This window comes from Rhineura floridana, chromosome 11 (genome assembly GCF_030035675.1).
Source record: "Rhineura floridana isolate rRhiFlo1 chromosome 11, rRhiFlo1.hap2, whole genome shotgun sequence".
Classification (NCBI taxonomy): Eukaryota; Metazoa; Chordata; class Lepidosauria; order Squamata; family Rhineuridae; genus Rhineura; species Rhineura floridana.
In genome coordinates this window covers 23,142,370-23,166,605 of record NC_084490.1, presented here as the reverse complement: position 1 = coordinate 23,166,605, position 24,236 = coordinate 23,142,370, and the positions used below count along the sequence as shown (strand labels likewise).

Genomic DNA, 24,236 nt, shown 5'->3' with positions numbered 1-24,236 from the left:
CATCACCTGAGAGCTTTTCCTCAGCCTTTTCCTGTCCCTCACATCTGTAGGACAATTTGGAAGATTTGAGAATGGCCTGTGGAGCCTGAGCACCCTGGACTGCTGCTTCTGATGTTACCTGGATCTCCTGGTTGGCTGGGGTGATCTGAAAAGGAAGGGCCTTAGTGAAAGAGAGGCAGAGCTTAGATGGATCTTGCCCCTCCTCCCCTTTTCACACCTACCTCTGTGGTGAGTGAACCTTCAAAGACCTCTAGATGTCTCCTTGGAGAAATGTCCCTGCAGGGAGGAGGGGGAAAGGGTGAATCCAACTGCTGTAGAGATGATTCCACTCAAGAGGGAGCTGCGCCTTCAGGCCATAAGAAAACTCCCAGTATTATAAATAGCTCTCTCACACATGCACACCAGGTCTTTATTACCCATCGCGTGCTGTCTCCACTTCTCCGTCATGGCGGCTGCAACAGTTCTTGCTATCTCTTCTACTTCCTGACTCTTCTGCTCCTGGATGAGTTTCATCTCCAAGGAGGTAAGTGGTGAAAGATGAAACATAATCCTGAGGATGGGAAAGAGGGGGAGCAAGGAAAATACTGAATGCAGACTGCCAGTTTATGAAGCCAGCAACCAACCAACCCCCCGCCTCCCTACATAAGCCAGGGCCTGTGGATCTCCCCCCCTCCCCTCCCCTCCCCGCCCCGCCCCAAAGCTTGATTGATAATGAAAGGTTGTTTACCAAGGCCTGTTGCAGGCTCCCCAGCAGCCGTTGAAAGTGCTCCATCGGATGTCTGGATCAGGTGGAGAAGAGGTACGGTTGCTTCTCCTGTCTCCCCAGAGAGGGAAGTAATGCCGTCAAAGCTTTTGACCACATCCTCCTTCTCCTCCTCTTTGCACTCATTGCCACAGTCCGTTCTGGCTTTGCACAACTGTGAAAGCAGCAACAAAAACACACCCCAAACCTGATGGAAACAAGAAGCATTAAGACTGTTGGTCAGAGTCAACCACATCAGTTTCAAACTAAGGAGAGTGCCTAACCATTGCTGAAAAATTCAGTTAATCCTCTTGAAAGCATTTTAGCCTCCCTTGAAATCCCACAGATGTTTTGCTTATACAGTTTTCTTTCATCCAGATATCAGCCCATCTAAACGTTCTCAGGAAAGAAAAGTTAGTGGTGGCAACTTCACCTCAACATTGTGCACCTGGCCTGTGATACATTTTGACTGGAAATACACCCACATTCCGTCCCAACTTGTGGGGCAACTTACAGCGAACTTTGGGATGGGGAAAAATTTGATTCAGTTCACATTTGAAGCCAAATTTGTCAAATTCGCATTCCAAAACAATATGAGAACCAAAAAAACCATCCTTTGAAATTTGCACTTATCTGAATTTTGCCATGCAGATCTCCAACCCAAGTGATGTTTACAAAAATGCATACATTAGGGGAAAGTGCGCACAAAATGAATATATTGTTGAAAATAACATAAAAATGCATTGTATTAGGATAAACTGCTTGCAAAAATGTGTACATGAGTCAAAACTACATACAAAAATGTATTTATTAGGATAAATTTTCACTAAAATGCTGAAGATTTTAATGAGGATTTTTTAAAAAAACCCGTAAATTGCTGCAGAAACGTGGAGAACCAAATTTAAGATTAAAAAAATGAGATACTGAACCAAGATTGACAGATCATTCCTTCCCCAAGATGACATTTGCATTTGTGGGAAAACAGAACAGAGCTTACCTGACCAGTAGAATGATTACAGCCAAGGCTTTTATTTATTTATTCATGTGCTTATTAGATCATTTATTCATGGGTTTATTAAAATATTTAGATCATGCCTTTCCATTCCAAAAAAGGAACCCTTAAAGCCAACAACGGTAATAATCATAAAGTTTTTAAAGAGAGAGAGGGAGATGAAAACAAAGAGCAGCAGTACAAATTAACAAGCAAATACCAGATTATCAGTGGCCTTAGCTAACCTAACTCACAAGGTGGGGCATCTACATTTCAGAACTTCAAAGAAATCAGTGAGGGAGCTTCCAGGTAGTTGCTATTTTCAGGTAGGATTTAATCACATAACAGCAAATTGTGCCTGTCAACCACTTCGATCTGTGGAACCTGAACTCTTGCAAGCACCATACAATGTTTGCTCCACATCTGTGAGGAGTTGAGCTTTTAGTTGTGACAGCATCTGTGCTCTGGAATTCTCTGCCTATTAACATTAGGCAGGCACTCTGGTTGTGCTGTTTGAGACACCTGCTTAAAAAGATATTGTTTTGACAAGCTTATCTGGACATGTAAACAAGCTACGCAGACCCATTTTTAAATTTTGCTCATTTTATTTTTATATTGATGACTGTTTTTATTTGTACAATGGTAATTGTTACCCCGCCATTTTACTTTAAAAGCTGGGTGCCATGCCAGAGGTGCGAGTCTTATAGTGTGAGCCAAAGAGCAAGAGCTAAAAGACTCTTGTCCTGTGGCAAGAAGCATCTGGCCTTTGCAAAGAGAGGAAGAGCCCGTGTACTCCACAAAAAGGAGTGTGGAAAGGAGCTCATTTAACAGAACATGGGAAAAAGGCATCACAGACCATTCGTATCTTCAAAGGAATCCGTTGCCCCACCCCTCCAAAAACAGCCTAGAATTGAGAAATTCTTGGAGGGAGAAAAACAAGTCAGGAGGATTAAAGAAAGACAAGGACAATGTCAAAGAGCGGCACACTTTTCTTGGCAGATATTGCTTGAATTACCTGCTGATGTAAGCGTTTTAAATTATTTTATGTACACTGGTTAGGGATTCCTTGATTAAGAGATTTACACATCTTTCTAAATGCATAAATAAATACAATCTTGGGGGGGGGTTATTTTCCAATGGACAGCTTGAGCAAATGACAAGCAGATAGCCATACAGGCAGTGCTGCTTTGTCCCAATATCAGTTAGCAGCCTCTGCTCCCACAATCCAGATAACTTTTTAGCATTGTTTTCCATACAACCGTGCTGTGGCTTCAAAACTGGCCAGGAGAAACAGAAAGTTTTCTTAAGTATGGTGAATCTCTCTAATACTTGATGTTCTCCAAACAAATATCTGCCATCATCATTCAGTGGTTATTTGTTTAAAATGAATAACAGATCACCTACAAATCGCCAAGTCAAATTTTTTCCAGAATTAACAGTATCATAGGTTTTCAGTGGATCAGATAAAAAGGTGATCCAGGAAAGGAACATAAACGTATATACTTTAAACCAACTAATCACCCCCCAAAAAAGTAATTTAGTACTATGTCCCTAGTACTAAATTATTTTTGGTGTCTAGTGTTGCTATCTATAGCGTTTCTGTGGAGGAATCTGTCCCTATACTGTTCAAAGTTCCTGACATTTCATCTCATTGCAGTTCTATTAGAAATCCAAATGTTGATATTAATCCTTACCATATGCTTGTTGCTGGGTCAGAAGGACAGTTGTGCAGATTGCTATTACTCAGCCAGAAGACTCTACAAAATATATATTAAGTCCTAAGTTTACCTGTGATGACACCTCACCAAAGGGAATGAGATCCATTAGTGGAGCAAGTGGAAGCCCAGGCTTCTTCTGAAGGCAAGGCAATTCACTATCTAGCAAAAGCTGTGCACGTGTGGCCAAAAACCTTTGTCAGCAGATAGATGGGCTTGCCTGGGGCTGATCATCTGCTGAAGTAGATGATGTGGTAAGGGAAACATATTGGTTGTATCCAACAGTTCTGTATCTCTCTGAAATTAATAGATCTAAGTTAGCCATGTTTCATTAGGCCTGCTAATTTCATTAGGCCTGCTCTGAGTATGACTGTTGGAGACAGACCATTAGAACTTATCTGTAGACATTAGCATGGTCATAAGCGTAAAGAGAGAGCCTGAAGCACATCGTTCACAGAGGAAGAAGTAAAACAAGATATTACTAAGGAAGTGGTAGGAGTGTTTTAAGATGTTGCTTGATACCTAAATGTAATCATAGTCACAGGAAGTGTTGCTGAACTTTTGGAAACTTGTTAAAATAAGATTCATCCATTGTCCTGCAGAACTTACTATACTGATTTGCTAACACCATGGGTTTGGTTCACTGACATAGCTACTTCGCTTGGCTGACCTCAGGACAGTATGAGGACAGCAGTGGCTTGTGTCTCTGTACAGCTTTGTTTAAAACAGTATAAAGAGAGCTAACAGAGAGATCCCTCTAACTGAGAAGTATCTAGCACAACTATCTCTCGCATGTTGGTGAATATGAGGTGACGTTTGACCACTCAACAAAAGCACTCTGATCTGGCAATTCCAGGATAATTGCCTGCTCTATCAGTGAAGCCTTACTGGACTGTCCACATCTTGCTTTTACCTGAAGATCAGAGAGACATTACCCTTTACTGAAAGGGTCAGTTGTATTCAGGAGCAGAGAGCCACTGTTGTTGGTACTTATTCCTTGTTACAATTGGATTTTGTAGTTGCTTTATTGCAGGTATTGGGAACCTATGGCCTTCCATTGGCCATAAGTTTGGGGCTGATGGGAGTTGTAGTTCAGCAACATCTGGAAGGCTAAAGGTTCCCCAAACCTGATTTATTGTTTCATAAAAATTGAACTGTATATTTATACATTTGTGGCCTCATGTTCCCAGTGACAGTCTTATTATCTGTGGGCTTGTCCACACCAGAGTTTAATGTGAATTTAAAGCTGCTTATGCATCTATTTATTTAGCCACTCCCACACAACATCTTCCCCAATCAATCCCTCTCTTGCTCTTTTTCACCTGTAAAATAAAACCAGACATCCCAAATCTGAAGATAATCCAAAAAGGGGAGGTACATTGCACTACTCCCACACACACACCTGTGGGCATGACAGATGGGTTGAAAATTCAGTTTTGCTGCTCTCCTTTCCACATCCACACCCCATTTTTTTCTTCATTTGCACAATTGTGCATATTTTCAGTGGCTGGCTGTTAAAGACACACACAATCCATTTTTTTTTAAAAAAAAAATTGTCAGCAATGGAAAGCCTCTCCTGGGATGCTCACTTGACTCCCTCCACCTGGTTTTCTGCTGATTCTGTTTTGAAAGGTTTGAGGAAATTTGTTTTGTTTCTGCTGATTTACTTTATGATTTTTCTCTGCTGATATGGTTTATGTTATTATTTTTATATTAATTTTTACTGTCTTATGAGTATTTTGTATGGTCAGTGTATCAATGGTTTAAAATAAAATAGATGGAAAATCTGCAGTTGGTCACTTTGCAGGTATTTTTATTTAAATGCGTGTATATTTATAACAGGTTCGTGTAAAATGACGTAGGCTGCAATTCAGTATGTGTCTACTCAGAAGTAAGCCCCATTGGGTTTGATAGGGCTTTTTCCCAGGCAAATGTGTGTTGGATTGCAGCCTAAGTGTTTTTTAAAAAACTGTTCATCCTCATTTGAGCCTACCAGATAAATTACCTTTTCTCGTCGTGATAAATATGTCGATGTTCTCCCGGTAGACGAGATTGTTATTGAAAAACAGCCATGTTAACTAAGGGCACTTTCAATTTCGTTAGAGCAACTTCTTGGCAAGTGCGTTGCTGTGTCAATATCTGATTTTATCTGCACGCCGGTCTCCGGTTTCCAAGGAGGGGGATTGTGATGAATGATTAGAGAAACACAACAACTAAGGGCACTGGAGCAGGAAATGGCTTCAAACCAGGAAGCTGGGTCAGGTGGCAAGTTCAGCTCACATGATGCTGCGTAGGCGGAAGCTTCTTGCATCTGTTACGCCTCGATTTACAGAGAGGGGCGGTCGCGACCTAAAGCCGCACGGTGTAAGGCTCCGATTTCTTAAAGCTACAGAGCAGACCCTCAGAAAGAGAGAACGGTGCGTGTGACAGATGGCTCAGTGTGGCTATGATGTTTCTAGGGATAGCTGCGATTTCTGTTTTTATCTATGCTCCCCTCTTTCTCTTATAGGCAGTCGCCCCACCCGCTACCCCAGTCTCTCCTGGCTGCTATGGGATCTCCTGGGGGTGTATGGCATCACCTCCCCGATGATTCTGAAGGTGAGTCTTTGCTCCCATTCTCTCTCCTCCACCCCGCAAACACACACACATGCATACACAATTATCTTCCCTAATTCTGCTTCTTTTCACCCCCGCCCCCCTCAAAAAAACAGGGGAAGATGAAGCCGTGTCACCCTCTGAGGAACTCGAGACTGTTCTGGATGCTTGTAGCCAGCGAAGGAACATTGTAGGCTTCTGGTGAGGCTCTTTTGCTTTATTCCCATAGTTGTTCAAGGCTATTTAGCACGTACTAAAGCCGACCCTCCCGTTGTTGGTGTATGTACTTTCTGTTCTGTTATTTCTTGCATAGTGGGAACTTGATTCATCTGGTGTTTCCCGTTCATTCGGCCAGATAGGCGGCCTAAAAATAAAATTTTATTATTATTATTATTATTATTATTATTATTATTCTGTGCTTGGTGCATCAGCTTTTCCATATTTTGCTCTATGCTTTGTGCACAGAACTAGGATTCAATAGTGCAGTGGCAAATTCGGAAGTGCAGGGTGCCTTCATGATATCACAGCCAGGCTCCCTCCCCCCTTTTTTCCTGCTGGGCTGAGAACAGATCCTTGTTAATGCCTTCTCCAGTATCAACAACAGGGATCCCTAGGAGCCAACAAACATGAAAGGGGAGAGTGTTATTTATTTATTTGTTTGTTTGTTTGTTTGTTTCATTTATAGACCGCCCATAGCGAATAGCTCTCTGGGCGGTGTACAAAAAGGTTAAAATACCGAATATAACAATAAAACCTGCAGCAATAAATACAAACAGCAATAAAAATAAAAAATTTAAAATTATAACATTAAACACTTTAAAATGCCTGGGAGCATAGCCAGGCCTTAACCTGGCGCCGGAAAGATAGAAGCGTCGGCGCCCGGCGTATTTCTTCAGGGAGGCTATTCCACAGTTCGGGGGCCACTACAGAAAAGGCCCTAGATCGAGTAACTGTCCTCCGGGCTCCCGATGGGTTGGTACCCGGAGGAGGGCCTTAGATGCTGAGCGACGTGATCGGGTAGGTTCATAGTGGGAGAGGCGTTCCACAAGATATTGCAGTCCCACGCCGTGTAAGGCTTTATAGGTCAAAACCAGCACCTTGAATCTGGCTCAGTAACAAATGGGTAGCCAGTGCAAACGAGCCAGAACAGGTGTAATATGCGCTGACCGGCAAGATCCCGTCAGCAGTCTGGCTGCTGCGTTTTGCACTAGCTGAAGTTTCCAAACTGTCTTCAAGGGCAGCCCTACGTAGAGCGCATTGCAGTAATCCAGCCTAGAAGTTACCAGAGCATGAACAACTGAGGCGAGGTCAGCTATTAGTGTTAGCTATTGAGAAGAGGCTTCTCAGTTACTGACTCATCTCCTTTCACTCTCATTGGCCCCAATCAGCAGGAAAGGACAAGGAAGCATGTTAAAAGGCACTTCTCAGGGGCTAACACACTCCCCTTTAATGCTGATTGGCTTGAAGGGTGCTGGAGCCTTTGGGACCCTGCACCCAAAAAAGTAAGGGATCTAAGACCCCCAGGACCCCAGATGACTACACCCCTGCTAGTATTAAACTTGTTTTTCTGGGCTCCTCCCTTGTTGCATTCTCCATGATTGAGCATAATCTCACACACTGGACATCTCTGGTACTTGCTGTAGCCAGATTTGTATAACCTCTCACATATTCATTGCCTGGGGAAATGGAGGATGCAGAAATGGCATTCTGGCTTCTCTGATCTGAAGGCATATAAAGCAAGAAATTTGTTAAAGCTAAGCAGGTCTAGGTCTGGTCAGAACCTGGATGGGAATCCACATGGGAGCTGGGAACCCTATTTATACTCCCTTTTAATGCTGCCATGGAAAAAAGGCAGGATAAAAATGTAAGAAATGGAATGATGATGTTGACTCCCCTGTCTTGCATTCCTGATATGCTCCCAACCACACTAACTGGCCTGCTTTGCCCTTGCAGGTTGCTGGGACTCTGCAACAACTTTGCCTATGTGGTAATGCTGAGTGCTGCCCATGACGTTCTCCGCCATCAGAAGGTGCCAGCGAGTAATGAGACTGAGCCAGTGAGTGTTCAAAGGAGAGGAATATGTGGATGTTGGTGCACAAAACAGAGCAAGGAACAGGCTGGGTCGTGAACAGGGGAAAAGAAGAGAAAGTGTACAGCTAGAATGTGAACAGTGCAGACCAGAGAGAGACTGTGTGTACAAAAGATGAGAAAGTGTGATTCAGATGTTGGAACTGCATTAAGGCAGGCATTAGAACCTGGTTAACCTATGAATATCTGAAAGGCCCACTGAGCTCAAACTACTATTAAGTAGAGGGTAGATCTCAGCCGAACATTAAGAAAAAATTCTCTCCCTCCTGAAGGTCATCAGGCAGAGGCTGGACAGCTGTCTGTTGGGCATGCTGTCACTCTGGATTTTCTGCACTGAACAGGAACCTGTACTAGATGGTCTATAAGGTCCCTTCTATGGATGGGTGAGAATTTCGATTAAGGTCTCATTTACAGCTGAACTCATCAAATTTGCACTTTCCTAAATAATATGAGAACTGAAACACAGCTATCCTTCGAAATTCACACATTCGAATTTTGCAATGCAGTTCGCCAGCCAAACAATGTTTACAGAAATGCATATATTAGGGGAAAGTGTGCATAAAAATGAATATATGAGTGAAAATAACATGCAAAATGTATTTTATGACAAGAAATGGCTTGCAAAAGTGTGTACATTAGTCAATACCTACAAAAGTGTGTTTATTAGAAGAAATTCACACTAAAATGCTGGAGAATTTTCAAGAGGATTTTAAAAAAATTCTCAAATTGCTGCAGAAATGTGGAGAACTGAATTTAAAATTGGAAAAATGAGAAACTGAGATGATCGAAACAGACACATCTTTCCATCCCTAGTCCCTTCCATCTCTCATTCTCTGAGGTGGAGATTATGATGGGACCTCTAGCACACTCAGAATTGTCAAGTGATAATTCTCAAAGACTAGGGCTGCGAGCAGACTAGTCACCTACAGCAAAGTGTTTCCATTGGCTGCACCTGGGAGGGGGAACAGGTTGCTGATCAGTTGCAAAATCTCTTTGAAGCGGATAAAAAAAACCCCGCACTCAACAGGTTTTACAGTAAAAAGGGGCAGGGTTTGACTAGTATTGTATGCCCCATTTTCAGAAAAGAGAGGTTGAAATGCAGTGGAACCAGCAGAACAGTAAGTGTGTCTCTACCCTAGGAACGGCACAAGAAGTTTGCTTTCACTAAGGAGAGGGTCTGCTTCCTGGATGCAACAGAGCATCGTGTCGGACCACAGAATGGCTCTGGAAATGTGCACTAATAACTGGGAAAATGCAGGACCACTTGGTTATTGTACACAGTAGAGAAGGCATCAAGATGAACATAGGCACTAGTAGACAATATTGTGATACTGCTAGTAACAACTCCCTCCTTTTGGGTTCTGCAATGCAACCAGAGGCCACTATGTTGCTGAAAGTCGTCATGATTATCTTTAACAATGCCATTTAGTGGTGCCAGTGTTCTATAGAGTAGGAGAGACCTGGGTTCAAATTTCCACTTAGCCATGAAGTTCACTGGGTGATCTTGGGCTAGTCCACCTCACCCACTTCACAGGGTTGTTATAAAGATAGTAGGGGGAGGGAGGAATTACACTCCCCTGAACTCCCTGGTGGCGGAAAGTTGGAATAAAAATGTTATAAACAGCATCCAAAAGCCCATCAAGATCAAACCAGATGTGACTTTTAACTGCATTTTTTAATCCTGTGCTTCGGACTGGCTAGGTCTTCTTTCTTTCTTTACAAACAGCAGCTGCAGAGGGCCCTGATCTGCAGAGGACTGGGACTCTGGCATAGGGTGGTGGTGGGAAGGGTTTAACTCCAGGTTTTTACTTATTTTAGCTGCTGTGTTTATGGGTGTGCACCTGGTTATTTATAAAGGGTTTTTTAATTTATTTTGTTATTGGCGTTTTACTGTATAACATTTTGGATTGTATTTTGTATCTTAATGTTTTCCACTGAAACTCCCCCCCTTCCCGGCTGATATTTACCTCAGTTTTAAAAATCAGGATCATGGCAAGGAAGAAGAGAGAAAAAGGTGTAAACCAGGGATGAGGAACATGTGGACCTCCATTGGCCATGGTGACTGGAGTTGATGGGAGTTGGAGTCCAATATTATCTGGAGGCCACAGGCTTTCTGTTCCTGGGTTAAAGCCTACCTCCTCTCATACTGCAGCCCTGATCCAGATTGGCATCCAATTCTTTTTGGGTAGGAAGAAACTTATCCAGTCCCAAGCACAGAATTCTAAAATGTGTCTTAAGTCCATGGAAGGCTTGACAGAATGAGCTGTACTTTCATGTTTGAGTGAGGAAAGTCATGCAAGAGGAAACAGATGGCGAGAGAATGGCTGCAAAAATTCTTATCTCCCACATTTAATTTTTGGCTTCCTGTCTCCAATTCCTTCTTCAGACTCCCCCCAGCATTCCTCCAGAGAGCACTGCAAACACTTCTCGTTATGACTGCAACACTATCTCTACAGGGGTAAGTGTAGGGAGGGGCATAAAGAGGGCAGGTTTGGGAGTCTGGAACCAGCTGCTTGCTCACTCCCATCTCTTTCGTGCCCCTACAGGCTGTGTTGCTGGCTGACATTCTGCCCACCCTTCTCATCAAATTTAGTGCTCCATTTTGTATCCACTTGTTCCCATACGGGTGAGTTGGCATGGAACACTCTGGATGTTATGTGCGTAGATACTGAACTCCCTTGAAATGTGAGAAGGAAACAGGAACTTCTTTGCATATGCAGTGGACTTAATGATTTGGCGATACGTTTTTAGAACAAAATCATATCATCCGTAGAAAAGATAAGAAAACGTACTGTATGAACTCATGGCCTTTCTGGTGATACATATGAAAAACTAGTCTCATTATTCTGAATTACTATAGTAAATGATCATAGTGGTACACTTTAGTTATGCTTGGTATTGGAAAATGTCAAAATGCAGAAAATGACTGAATAGGAGAGCAGATTATACGATTTGGGTATAATGGAAAAGCTTACAAGTTACAAATCTGGTCACAATAATTTTTCTCCCCAAAATTAGTTTGGGTTCATTTGGAGAAACAAACTGCACTCATCTAACAGCATTACATATGGTTAATTTTCATAACCTAACTCTTAACTCTTTATTCACACATGCACTTATTTTGCTTTGTATATCTATCATTTTTGTAAACAAGAACACAAAAGCCTGGAGGAGCAGAAAGCTCTATGCCTCATTTGGTAGCCCACTTGTTTTCTGTACTGGGCACAGCACTCCGTCCCTCTTCTTCCATTAGCTCACTAAGGCTGCAATCCAATACACACTTACCTGGGAGTAAGTTCCATTGAACCCAATGGAGCTTACTTCTGAGTAGATATGTCTTGGATGTCAGCCTTAGTTGCCTGCATCCAGTTCCTTCTTGTCACCTATAGCTATCAGGTGAGTGCTTAAATACAAAGTTGATTATATATACAAGGAAGCAACTGTATCTCTAGGAGAGAGGGCAATGGGTAATATCAAAGTGGAGGGGTTGGGCAGCTAAGAGCAACAGGAATGGATTTAGGTGGTAATTGTTAATGTTTATTGTAAGGCATGAACACTAAACAATGATTATTTCTAAATCACTTAATGTCTGTGGCACATTAACAGAGCTTGGAAAAGTTACTTTTTTGAACTACAGCTCCCATCAGCCCTAGCCAGCATGGCCACTGGATTGGGCTGATGGGCGTTGTAGTTCAAAAAAGTAACTTTTCCAAGCTCTGCACATTAATAATCACTACCAGGATTTTAAATGTTGCAATTAAGAGAGAGCTCCCTGTTTGTAACCCTTCCCCTCTCTTTGGCTCCCCTCTAACTAGTCTTTCTTCTCTAACTTGCTCTAACTTACCATCCTAATTAACTTCTGCTCAAACTGGCTTTTGCTGCCTTGGAATGCTCCTGTCCATCACATTCCAAAAAGGTTAGAGTATTTCACTTGGGGCACAGACTTAATAACTAGACTCGCACAGATAGCTGACTTCCACATTTTTTTAAACCAGGGATGGGCAACCTTTGGCCCTCTGGATGTTTCTGGACTGCAGTGCCCATCACCCCCAGCCCTTGGTCATGCTCGTTAGGGCTAATAGGAATTGGAGTCACAATGACATCTGGAGAGCCAAAGGTTCCCCATCCCTGCTTTAAACCTTAGGCAGTGTTTTTTTTCAGGAGGGAGTGCCGCCCATAGGAAACAATGAAGAAAACTTGGAATTCGGAGTAAAGCTGTTGTTGGGCCTCAACACATCCGCCCTGAAACAAAAGGGTCATTGTGAAGAGGCGTCCAATCACTTAGAGAACAATACTTTCCAAATTATATAGTAGATGAACAGCTCTTCCTTCTGCCTTAGGAGAGGAAAAAAGGCATATAGCTCTGTAATGGACCTAGTTACTGTAATTGTTCCTTATCGCTATGGCTTGGGGAGCCAGTTGTTAAGAGTGGCTATGAGGAAGGACAGAAGAATTGGTTCTCGTGAGGAGGTGTCTTTGTTTGTGGTCTATGGCAGGAGTTCCCAAACTGTGGTCTGTGGACCACCAGGAATCCACGAGCTTCATCCAGGTGATCCATGGAGGGCTGTAAAAATACAATTAAAAAATCATATTGCGTCTAGCACAGCACAGTAAAGTTGCTACAACAGGCAGAAAAATCAAGTGGTCTAAGAAAATAAGAAGAGCCTGTTGCTGGGTCAGGCCAGCAGCCCATCTAGTCCAGCATCCTGTTCTCACAGTGGTCAATCAGATGCCCATGGGAAGCCTGCAAGCAGGACCTGAGCGCAAGAGCACTCTCCCTTCCGGCAGCTTCCAGCAATTGGCTTTCAGAAATATATTGCCTCTGCCTATGGTGGCAGAGCATAGCCATCATGGCTCGTAGCTATTGATAGCTTTATCTTCCATGAATTTGTCTATTCCTTTTTTAAAGCCACCCAAGTTGGTGGCCATCACTGCCTCTTGTGGGAGCAAATTCCATAGTGTTACTATGCACCATGTGAAGAAGTCCTTTCTGTTGCTGTCCGGAATATTCCAACATTCAGTTGCATTGAAGGTCCATGCGTTCTGGTGTTACGAGAGAGGGAGAAAACCTTTTCTCTCTCCACGTTCTCCATGCCATGCATAATTTTATACACTTCTATCATGTCGCCTCTGACTTACCTTTTCTCTAAACTAAAAGTCCCTCAGCAATTTGCAAGTGGCTTATGGGGGCCTATGGGCAAGAGCTTTTATGGTCAGTTCAGACCTCATCCAGTTGCCCATCTTGTGGTTTTTTCCCCCCTCACTCCCCCTTCCACACAGCTTACGTGTCGCCATCTGTGTCATCACAGCCTGGGGCAGTTTCTTGCTAGTGGCTTTCTCAACAAGCACAGCCCAAAGCATCACAGGTAAGAACCACCTTAATAGGAGATGTGGGGGGCAGACAGTCCTCCAGTTAACAGAGGGTGCTGTGTGAAGCAATAATTTGACTTCTGCAAAGTCTACACGATCGATCAATGAGCTGAGCATCTTTCAAACGGCTCAGTTTGTCATTTACAAAGAGCAGCGTTCCTGGCTCAGGTGACCCGAGCACAAACGGCACTCAGGTTCATGGGGTCTTTTTCCTTCTCATTGCTGCAGGTGTTGTGCTGGCCAGCATATCATCTGGCCTGGGTGAAATAACGTTTCTGGCGCTCACATCTTTTTTCAACAGGTAACCAAAGGATATCATGGCTGCAGGGCTGGGAGAGATTTTTGTGGTGGGCTTCAACGGGCCTCGCCACTTTTGTTAATGGGCCAGGTCATTGCTTTTGACTAGGATTGGGGAGTCTGTACAACATAGGAAGTTGCTTTATACTGAGTCTGACCATTGGTCCATCTAGCTTAGTATTGGCTGCATTGGCTGCCAGCAGCTCTCCAGGGCTTCAGGCAGGGGATCCCAGCTCTACCTGCAGATGCCAGGGATTGAATCTAGGACCTCCTGCATGCAAGGCAGATGCTTTACCACAGAGCTACGGCCCTTCCCCAATCTGTAACCCTCCAAATGTTGCTGGACTACAACTCCCATCATCCCTGACCACTGGTCATGCTGCCTGGGGCTGATAGAAGTTGGAGTCTAACCACATCTGGATGGCCATCCCTGTTTTAGACCATCTGTTGCATTGCCTTGTGTCTGCTAATGGGGGGGGGAGGAGAGAGAAATAATTCCTCTTTCAGAAACGGGGTAACTGCTTTTAAAGAGGCAGACAGGCATAACATTTTATATAGCAGCAGGCCCTGTTTCAGTGTCCAAGCACTTTGCCTTCCTTTTCATCCTGAAAAGCAGGTCCTGCAACTTTCGAGTTTAGTTGCTTTAAACATGGAAAAAGATAGCTGTAGAGAGTGTCTGTTGCTCGCATCCGAGTCCCCTCCCTCTTCCAGTCCCCAGTGCAGTTTGCAACTTTTTAAAAAGAGATTTTTGTCACTTTCTTTTGCATGGTGAAGGTTGGATATATAAAATAAACAATAACTACAAATAAACGTGTGCATCATCATCATTTAGTAATAATAAAAAAAGTTGGATAACTGGCCTGATGTACTACGGGAAGGAGAAGTCAGATAGCTGACCCAGTGATTGACTTGCTCATAATGTGAACTGCGTTGCAAGAAAAAAATTGTGCAGCATTTCTTAATTAGGTAATTATGGTAAGTCTGGGGTGCTTGCTAGTGTCGAGAAGTGGAGAGACACCATAACTTGTGTTCTGTTTCCTTTTCCCTGCTAGTGCTGTAGTGTCTGCCTGGTCTTCCGGAACAGGCGGGGCTGGCCTGATCGGGGCACTTTCCTACCTCGGGCTGACAGAAGCAGGTCTGAGCCCTCAACACACCCTCCTCATCATGACCATTGTTCCTGTCATCATGCAGGCCAGGTGAGGTCTGGCGGAGGGCCTGTGGCAAAGGCCTGGTGGTGCTGGGACTGAGAGAGAGGGTTACCATGGAGATAGATTGCCAGGGAAGCATAAAGTGACCCAGGAAACTGAGTAACCAGAACTAGTTATTTGGGGGTTGGGATGCTGAAGAATCCTTTGGAATGTAAAGAAGAACAGAAATCCGGCAGGCAGACAAGGTTGGTATTTGCTGCCATCATTTTTTTCAGAGTCTGCAATTTGCTGTTATGTTTTTTCCAGAGCTTGGAAGATTACTTTAAAAAAGTAAATAAATTAGTTATGATTACATGCCCCCCAAAAGTAGTAATTAGCGTTATAGTTACAATTGCTCTGAAAGTAACACATTACTTTTTCTCAAAAGTAATCACTACAATTACATTTATTACTTTTTAGAAAAAATGCCTACAAGGTGCTGGCCTTGGCTGCTGCACATCTAAGTAGCCTAAAACATTAAAAATAAACACAGGCATACAGAGGTAGTAGAATAATTCTTTTTATCCATAAGATAGCAATGGTGGTCTCTCCGCTGGTAAGGGAGGTGGGGAGGGAGACAGAGGCCACTACTCAGATCTTTGCACGTCAAACCAAGTGCAACCCCCCCCCCCGCCAGTAAGCATAATCTCTCTCACTTAACCACCTCCCAGACCCTGACCTGAACCAACTAAGCGACACTTATCCAAGCGTGCACGCACACACATGTCATTCTTCACCTCCACAGTTCTTTATCTCAATTCTGCTGCTGCCTCCTTCTCCTTTATCCATGTTCTTTCCCCCCGGCTCCTTTTTCCCTCCACTCCATTCTTCACCACCACCATCCGTTTTTTTAAACAATTGTTTTCTTTACTCCGCCCTGTCTCACTCTCCACCTCCTCCCTCGTCGCCTCCTACCCATCCACAGAGCATGAGGTAAGAGCGACACTGCACAGAAGCCCAGTTTGAGGCACATGCTTTTCATCCACAAATCAGAGGAGCAGAAGGCTTCCTCTGCTTCCCCCCCCCCAAGTAATGCCCCAAAGTGATGCTGGAAATATTACAATTACTCCACAAAAGTAATAAAATTACTCCTAGTTCTGTTACAATCAAAATGTAAAGGAATTACCCACTCATTCCTCAAAAAAGTAATGAATTACCTCCAAGCTCTGTGTTTTCAGTACAGTATTGGTGACGTTTCCCCCACATTGAATCATGAAACAATAACATAATTAGTTATGTTTGGCTACAGTGAGACAAACTGCAGTGGAACAGAAATGGCGCTGCATGAGTCAGATAAGGGGCAGAATGGAAAATGATGCCTTTTTACATCCTTTTTACATCCCTACTTGGGGGAGCTTAAAGCTGGCTGAGTGGGTCCTGGCCTGTTCTTTGCTCACAACTTAGAAGTGAGCCTTAGTGAGTTCATTTGGACTTACTTCTACATAACTGCATATAGAATGCAGGATGAGGCTGCGATCATATCCACATTTACCTCAGAGTAAGCTACACTGAATTCAGTGGAACTTACTAGCAAGCAACTATACACAGGATTGTTGTGCCCAAATCTTTATTTTCACCCATAAGAATGAATAGAAAGCTAGGGGGGGGCGGGGAAATATCCACTGTATTACCGTTATACTCCTGATGTGTATTCTTAACCTTGACCATCTCCCTTCCCCCCCTTATCCATAGCTATTCCTTTGTGTTGTCTCCACCCCCTCAGGCCCCCCGCTGCAGCTGGGGTGTTCAACCACAGACATCTCTGCATGCTTCTTCCTCGACTCAGCAGCCACTCCTAGGGGTTAAATCTGCCCTCCAACACAGTAAGTGATCCCTAAGGTTATGGTGGTCATCTTCCTCCAGCACTTCCTGTTGCATTATAAAGCACAGGATAAAGATTTATGCCCATACTGCACCTTGTTTGTCTTAAGACCTTATCCCTGAGAAGAAATACAATGCATCTTTACCTAGGATGTATTGCGCTCACGCCAAGGACAGGCGACATGTATTGTTGTCATTCTTTATGTAATTTCTATAACACTTCTCAATATCTAGAATTCTTCACAATTCTTATCAATATGTTGTTTTACCCTGTCTCATTTCAATCCCTCTTCTCTCTCCAGAGGCACAAAACCCTCAGCTTAGCTTGCAGGAAAAGGGGCACATAGTCAAGGTAAGAATCATGCTCAACATGTGGGCTTTAGTTGTTAATTTGAGACAGCGTATAAGATATTTTGAGGTGTCTGAGTTTAAAGATGTCCAAATCACATGGCATATCAAGTTAGGTTTGCACGTAAAGATGTCCATATTTTATTTATTTATTTTATTTATTTATTATTATATTTATATCCCGCCTTTCCTCTCAGCAGGAAGGCTGGCAAACAAAAGCAATAAAAACACTCTAAAACATCATAAAAACGGACCTTAAAATACACTACAACAAAACATCCTTAAAACAAATTAAAACATCTTTAAAACATAGTTTTTTACAAAAGCTGTAAGCACATATTAAAAAACAATTCCAACACAGATGCAAACTGTGTTGCAGAGTATATCCATATGTGTGTGGGGGAGGGGGGAGTGATACTTAATTTCTAAAAAGAGGCCAATTCTCAACTCTCCCTAGAATTTATGCCCCATGATCTGGAAGCCCTTCTCACTAATCCCAGACATAAGGAACCTGATTGCAACTACTCAGTAGTGAAGGTGCTCTGCACTTGCTGAGAAACACATGATCATCATTATTATCTTTTGTATATTTCAGAGCTGGGTACTTGCACTGGAAACGTGTTTCAGGGCTAAGTTCAAATGTGCCTTAGCAAGGAAGATGTCTGCTTCTTTCATTGTATTTATGTACCAGCTCCCCAGAAAAAAAATATTCCTGAGGCAATTCACAGATATTTCAAGAATTTAAAATGTTTCACTATCAGACTAATTTAAAATGGTTTAGAATGCATTTAAAGCAAGCAACAATCAAAACACATTACCCCCCCCCAAAAAACAAAGTTTTTCCATGTCTCCAAAAAGAGACCATGAAGCAGAGATGGTGAACATGTTTCCTTTCAGATGTTGTTGGACTCCAACTCCCATCAACCCCAACCAACATGGTTAACAGACAGAGATAATGGGAGTTGTAGTCCAACAACATCTGGAGAGCCACAGGTTCCCTACCACTGCCATAGAGGAGCCAAAACAAACTTCTCATATTCCACAGTTCCAGATGCACTACCAAAAAAAAAAGACCTTGCTCCTGAGAGAAACCAACCTCTGTTCTAAAAACTACAGTACCTGAAACTCAGCCTTATCGGTTAATCACAAAGCATGGGAAGGGGAATGTCATATGGGAGAAAGCAATCCCTGAGACAGAGTGCTAGCCAGTACTGCTTGACCAAGGCATTGGGTGTACAAGCTTACATCCATACCATACATTTAAAGCACACGCCTTCCTCCACAGAATCCTGGGAGCTGTAGTTTACCCCAGAGCTTGGAAGTAATTCATTACAAGTAACAAATTACTTGTAATTCATTCCTTTTTAGAGGAACAAATGGGTAATTCCTTTACATTTTGATTGTAATAGAACTAGGAGTAATTTTATTACTTTTGTGGAGTAATTGTAATGCTTACAGCATTTCTTTTGGGCATTACTTGGGGGAGGGGAAGCAGAGGAAGCCTTCTGCTCCTCTGATTTATGGATGAAAAGCATGTGCCTCAAACTGGGCTTCTGTGCAGTGTCGCTCTTCCCGCATGCTCTGTGGATGGGTAGGAGGCAACGAGGGAGGAGGTGGAGAGTGAGACAGGGCGGAGTGGAGAAAACAATTATTTAAAAAATGGGTGGTGGTGAAGAATGGAGTGGAGGGAAAAAGGAGCCAGAGGGCAAGAACATGGATAAAGGACGAGAAGGAGGCAGCAGCAGAATGGAGATAAGGAACTGTGGAGGTGAAAGAGGACAGTGTGTGTGTGTGTGTGTGTGTGTGAGAGGGGGAGGGGGAGGGGGAGGGAGAGGGAGGGAGGGGGAGGGAGAGGGAGGGAGGGAGAGGGAGGGAGGGAGAGGGAGGGAGGGAGAGGGAGAGAGAAACGCGCGCGCACAAAGTGGCCTCCACCACTCTTTCTGGCTACTGTGCTGCATTTGCAGTGTTTTAACTTTTTTGCATCTCGGGGGCAAATGTTTGCTTGGGTGAGTGTCCCTTAGTTGGTGGCAGGGCAGGGTCCGGGAGGTGGTTAAGTAAGAGAGATTATGCTTGCTGGGGGGGGGAGTTGTACTTGGTTTGACGTGCAAAGATCTGAGTAGTGGCCTCTGTCTCCCTCCCCACCTCCCTTACCAGCGGAGAGACCACCATTGCTATCTTATGGATAAAAAGAATTATTCTACTACCTCTGTGTGTGTGTGTTTATTTTAAATGTTTTAGGCTACTTAGATGCGCAGCAGCCAAGGCCAGCACTTTGTAGGCGTTTTTAAAAAAAAGTAACTGTAATGTAATTGTAGTGATTACTTTTGAGAAAAAGTAAAGTAATCTGTTACTTTCAGAGCAATTGTAACTGTAACGGTAATCACTACTTTTTTGGGCCATGTAATTGTAATTGTATTACTTTTTTAAAGTAATTTTCCAAGCCCTGGTTTATCCCTCGCAGAGCTAAAATTCCCTACACCCTTATTGAATTAAATGTATGGTGTAAATGTGACCCGAGTGGTAAAGTGTGCTGTTTGTGAAGGCTGCATTATTTGAGGCTGATTGCCTCATGGTTTCATGGCCTTCACAAGATGCACTTCCATACATCTTTTTTCCAGGGTCTCTTAAAATACCTCATTCCTTTGGCCATTGTGTATTTTGCTGAATACTTCATCAACCAGGGGCTGGTGAGTAGTTTGAGGGATGGGTGGAGACTTCTTCATCAATGGGTGGAGCTAATGCCTCAAATCCCTCCCGTTAACCCTTTCTTCTCTCTGTCTTTTCCTTCCTCAGTTTGAGCTGCTGTACTTCCACAAAGCACCTTTTAGTCACCCGCAACAATATCGTTGGTGAGTGAAGGGTGGGGAGGTGAGAAAAGATGGGATTTCTGAATTTGAGTGTGGGTTGGTAGGCTAGAATAGGAAGATGACAGCAGCAAAATCTCCTGTTTTCTATCTCTCATAGGTATCAAATGCTCTACCAGGCTGGGGTCTTTATTTCTCGTTCCTCTGCCAGCTGCGTACGGATTCGGCACATATGGCTCCTTGCAGTGCTGCAGGTAAAACATTCCCCCCTCCAACATACACCTGGATGGATGATTCCTTCTTGCCATCTTCATTCCTTGTCAGTGAACACAGGAGGCTGTTTTTGATGGGGTCAGACATTGATCTATCTTGCCCATCTAGGTTTGTTTAGTCAGCTGACAGCCTTGCTATCTAAGATTCTTTCAGTTGGAGATTCCAGGGACTGAACTTGAGCCTTTGTGTTTTCCTTCAGTGGTAGAGGCTAAGAATAGAATCACTCCTCCCACTTGTTTCATAGGCAAGGCTATGCAAATGACTTCAGGTTTGATCTGCTTCAGGGGGAGGCGCATCCTGCAGTTTCAGTCTGGCCCTCTTTTGAAGCAACAGTGCTTTCACAGAAACTAGAGTTCTGTGAACCTTTTTTTCCTATGTTTTCATACTAATTTGACATCTACCACTGAACTATGGTCCCTCCCCAGTGGTATATCTTTGACTCTGTATGTGATGCTACAGCATACAAACTGGGGATGGGGAACCTGTGTGGTCTCCCAGATGTTGTAGGGGATAATGGGAATGGAGAGCCCAACAACTGACAGTAGTGGCTGGGGAGCTGGAGTCCCACAACATCTGGAGAGCCACAGGTTCCCGATCCCTGTTCTAAACAGTAAATAATAACTGAAGGAACAATGGACTGGACCTCATGTGACAAATGAAGAATGAGGGCACGTTTATTGCACTGTAAGTTGTTGCCTTCCAGATTGGTGTTTTTTTGTGGGTGTATTCTGCAGCATATTCTTGACACAATAATTGTGCTATAAGGATGGATTTATTCTGGTTTAGCTTGTTCTGCGATGCTTCTGAGTGATACTACATTGTTGCTGTCTGGAGGGCTACAGCACAACAAAAGCGGAACAAAAATAAACCAGAACATTTGTGGAATAAAAAGTTTACAGTAGGAAAGTTACAGGATATGTAATGACTGGAAATGAAGCAGTGTGACTGCTGTAATACTTTTGTAGTCTCAGGCAGTATTGAAACCGGGATCACATGTAACTGCCCCAATAGCATCATGAGCACAAATCATCATGAATGAGCAGTAAAAAGGATGTCTGGAGGGGGCCTCAGCCTAGCTGTTTTAGTGCCTTTAAGAGCAGCCTAAGCAGCAGGTGGTGGAGTTCAGCAGTATCACCTGCTAATGTCTGCAGAGCACACTGTTGTTAAAGACCAGAGCATTCATGAAAAAGTTGGCAATGCTGAGTCTCCATGATGGTCTGTTTTCTGAAGTCTCCCACCCTTGTACCATATTTTCCTGTGCTCTATCACCTTTCATTCCTTTCCACACCAGCACAACCTTACTGACTTCCCATCCACTGGTCACTGTTTTGTCACACTAACTGTCTCTTCCCCTTTCACACTAGTGCCTGAACATGGTGTTCCTCTTGGTTGCTGTGGCCCTAATGTTTATACCCAGCATCTATTTGGTTTTTGCTCTGGTGCTCTACGAGGGATTGCTGGGAGGAGCTGGCTATGTGAACACTTTCCACTGTGTCAGCGAAGAGGTGAGTTTGTGTGGAGAAAGGAGAGGAGTGCCAGAATGGGGAAGGACGTTAATGTAACATCCAGGAGTGCGGGGCTTCAGTCACATAGTTGTGTGGGTAGAGGATGCGTTTCAGTGCTTGAGAGAAAGGGACATGGGCTAGCTCCAGGATTCGAAGGGAAGGGCTTCTCACAAGTAACAGGCAGTGGACCTCTTCAACCTGTTAGGGATAAAGTGAAAGAACATTCCCCTCTCTTCCCCCATCCCCAGTCCCCCTCTGCAAAGCCTTTTTTGTGTTGCAGAAGATTGAGGAAGGGATGTAGGCTCTCTTATTTTTCACAAGGTGCCTCAGAAGGTCAAAAGAAAGGTGTCACTGCCTAAGAATAGTACCTTCCATATTCAGAAGCAGTAAACCCTCCTAAACTTATTACCAGGTTCTGGGGACATACAAGTGATGGCTGTTACATTCGTGCCCTGCTTGAGTGTCTCTTGAGACATGTTGGAAATAGAAGTGGGACACAGTAAGTGATGGGCAGAATGTAGATCAGAATCTACCAATAGATCTCTGAATAGATCTTCAAGGATTTCTGACTGTTGGGGCACTTTGCTATTTTCTGATGATGATGATAATAATAATAATAATAATAATAATTTAATTTTTAGGCCGCCTATCTGGCCGAAGCCACTCTAGGCGGCGTCCGAAGCCACTCTATGGGATTCAGTCATACTGGCAACTTCAGGTTGCATAGTTAAAGTTTGATTCAGAGTTCATGTACAACCAATCCTCTTCCCTTAAAAAACTGGACTTTTTGCAGTAAGGAAAGTGACATGAAAATGTGCTGGAAAGCGTGAGATACCATTTGCTGGATGCAATGTTTTCTAACTTCTCTGCAAACAAATTGGAATGAATGCTCAATAAATAGCCAATATCATACAACTTCCCCACAAGCACATGAATGCTCAATAAACAGGCCATTTTGAAGCGACCCCAGGTGTTTAACAGCAGCAATAAGGAAAAGACTCCCCCCCCCGCTTGCTTCTAAATTAGGCTGCTGAGATGAAGAATATTTGAGGTGAAAACCAGGAGTGGCTTTTCTTTTATGACAGGACTGTGAATTTAACTCTGGTCACTTTTATTGTGGATTTGATTTCAATGTTACCCAATCTGGGATTGCTTCAACAATAAAAAGCGAGAAAGAAATATTTTAAATAAAAAGACTGAAAAACAATTTCCTGGGCTGAGTATGTGATCAGAAGCATCCTGTTTTTAAATTCTACGTCCCCCCCCGCCCCAGAGCCAGCATGTTGCACCTGGCTCCTGTCAGTGGACCTTGGAGTTCTAAAACAAAAAATTACATCCTGGTGTAACTACCCAATTGTGTGTTGTGCATAGAAGGGCATGGGGAGAGATAGTTGCTGTTCTGAGAAGATCAAAACAAGGGAGTTAAGGCACTAGCTACAATAAAAAAGAGAGGTTCTCAAAGTGCCCAGAAAAAGTTTATTGTGGTTGCTAATGCCCAATACATGTTGGGAAGGGGGGAGAAAGACATTATTCAGGGGCACAATTGGTGGTATTTGGTCAAGGAGGCACCCTCAATAGTATTTTTCTGCAGTATTGCAACAAGAAGAATTGTCCCTGAAGAAGGAAAAGCATTTCTGAAATGTGCTTAGCATTAACAACCACAATCAACGTCTTTGATGGCACTTTGAGTGCCTTCTCTCTTTTGTTTTCTTGTTTTGAGAAGACATCAGGAATCCGCATCCAGTGTCATAGCAGAGAATTACTGTTTAATTACTTTCTTTTCTCCCTCTAAACACAGAGCAAACCAGAGCACCGCGAGTTTGCCATGGGCGTTGCTTGTACAGCCGACACGTTGGGCATCTCACTTTCGGGTGCCATTGCTATCCCTGTCCACAAATATTTCTGTCACCTCCATTGAGGTCAACTTCCCAGAGGGACCAAGAGAAGTTTTGTCTCAGCTACAGTGCCCAGTACTGAGGAGGGAAAGAGACTACAATTTTTAGTGTTTGCCCTTCTCTTGCTGTCAAAGGAGAAAGGGGCCATGAGCAGTTGCCCATTTTGATTCTGGGGATCATTTTATTTTCACTGAGCCTGGCAGGGAGTCCAGTTTTTTCCTCATGTTGCACAGATGTCAGAGGGCTTCACCACAGCATGCACAATCACAGTTGGATGGGAAATCAAGTTCCACAGTTTTTAGAGGGAAAACATTTGAATGTTGCACACAACAGGGTACACAGCACTTCCTTGTATGGGGAAGGGAAAGCAGAGGAAGAATTTTTAGTATGACACTTTGAAGTAACTAGAAGTAACTAGAAGATACTGCAGAAATGGGAAGCTCAAATGTGTAAGTGCATTTAGAGCTATATGTTACTGTGACAGGAGGGAAGGAAGGCTATTGGGGTGAGACTTACACTCAGTGCAGGATGGGGGAAGGATAATAGTTTTGCACAGTGATCAATTTGTCTTGTGCTTAATCAATAAACCAGTCCTGGAAAGATGA

General features: G+C 43.4%; 2 protein-coding genes across 7 annotated transcripts in view; one reads left to right on the top strand and one right to left on the bottom strand.

The window, feature by feature from the left end:
* Positions 1–5,756, bottom strand: part of LOC133365852 (golgin subfamily A member 6-like protein 22) — a 14,133-nt gene extending 8,377 nt beyond the window's left edge. Inside the window, exons 1-6 of one of the 4 annotated variants that reach the window (XM_061588202.1) lie at positions 5,454–5,756; positions 3,522–3,745; positions 728–950; positions 417–550; positions 222–276; positions 7–160 (exon numbers count right to left, since the gene is read on the bottom strand). In XM_061588202.1, coding sequence (XP_061444186.1) covers positions 7–160; positions 222–276; positions 417–550; positions 728–772 — 388 coding nt within the window. In that variant the 5' untranslated portion in view covers positions 773–950; positions 3,522–3,745; positions 5,454–5,756. Of the gene's footprint in view, positions 1–6; positions 161–221; positions 277–416; positions 551–727; positions 951–3,427; positions 3,491–3,521; positions 3,746–5,453 lie in introns of all 4 variants that reach the window. The other 3 variants (XM_061588201.1, XM_061588200.1, XM_061588204.1) reach the window with 3 other exon arrangements.
* On the top strand, positions 255–24,236 carry CLN3 (CLN3 lysosomal/endosomal transmembrane protein, battenin). 3 transcript variants are annotated; one of them, XM_061588207.1, is made up of 16 exons: positions 255–523; positions 5,958–6,046; positions 6,160–6,244; positions 7,997–8,099; positions 10,518–10,589; positions 10,678–10,757; positions 13,412–13,497; positions 13,730–13,802; positions 14,851–14,994; positions 16,678–16,808; positions 17,109–17,158; positions 19,773–19,841; positions 19,948–20,003; positions 20,119–20,212; positions 21,596–21,736; positions 23,535–24,236. In XM_061588207.1, exons 2-16 carry the CDS (start codon positions 5,998–6,000, stop codon positions 23,652–23,654), a joined length of 1,353 nt encoding a protein of 450 aa, XP_061444191.1. In that variant the 5' UTR covers positions 255–523; positions 5,958–5,997; the 3' UTR covers positions 23,655–24,236. The 3 variants fall into 3 exon arrangements, with proteins under 3 accessions (XP_061444191.1, XP_061444189.1, XP_061444190.1); XM_061588205.1 differs by lacking the exon at positions 255–523 and adding an exon at positions 5,714–5,865; XM_061588206.1 differs by lacking the exons at positions 255–523; positions 13,412–13,497; positions 13,730–13,802 and adding an exon at positions 5,714–5,865.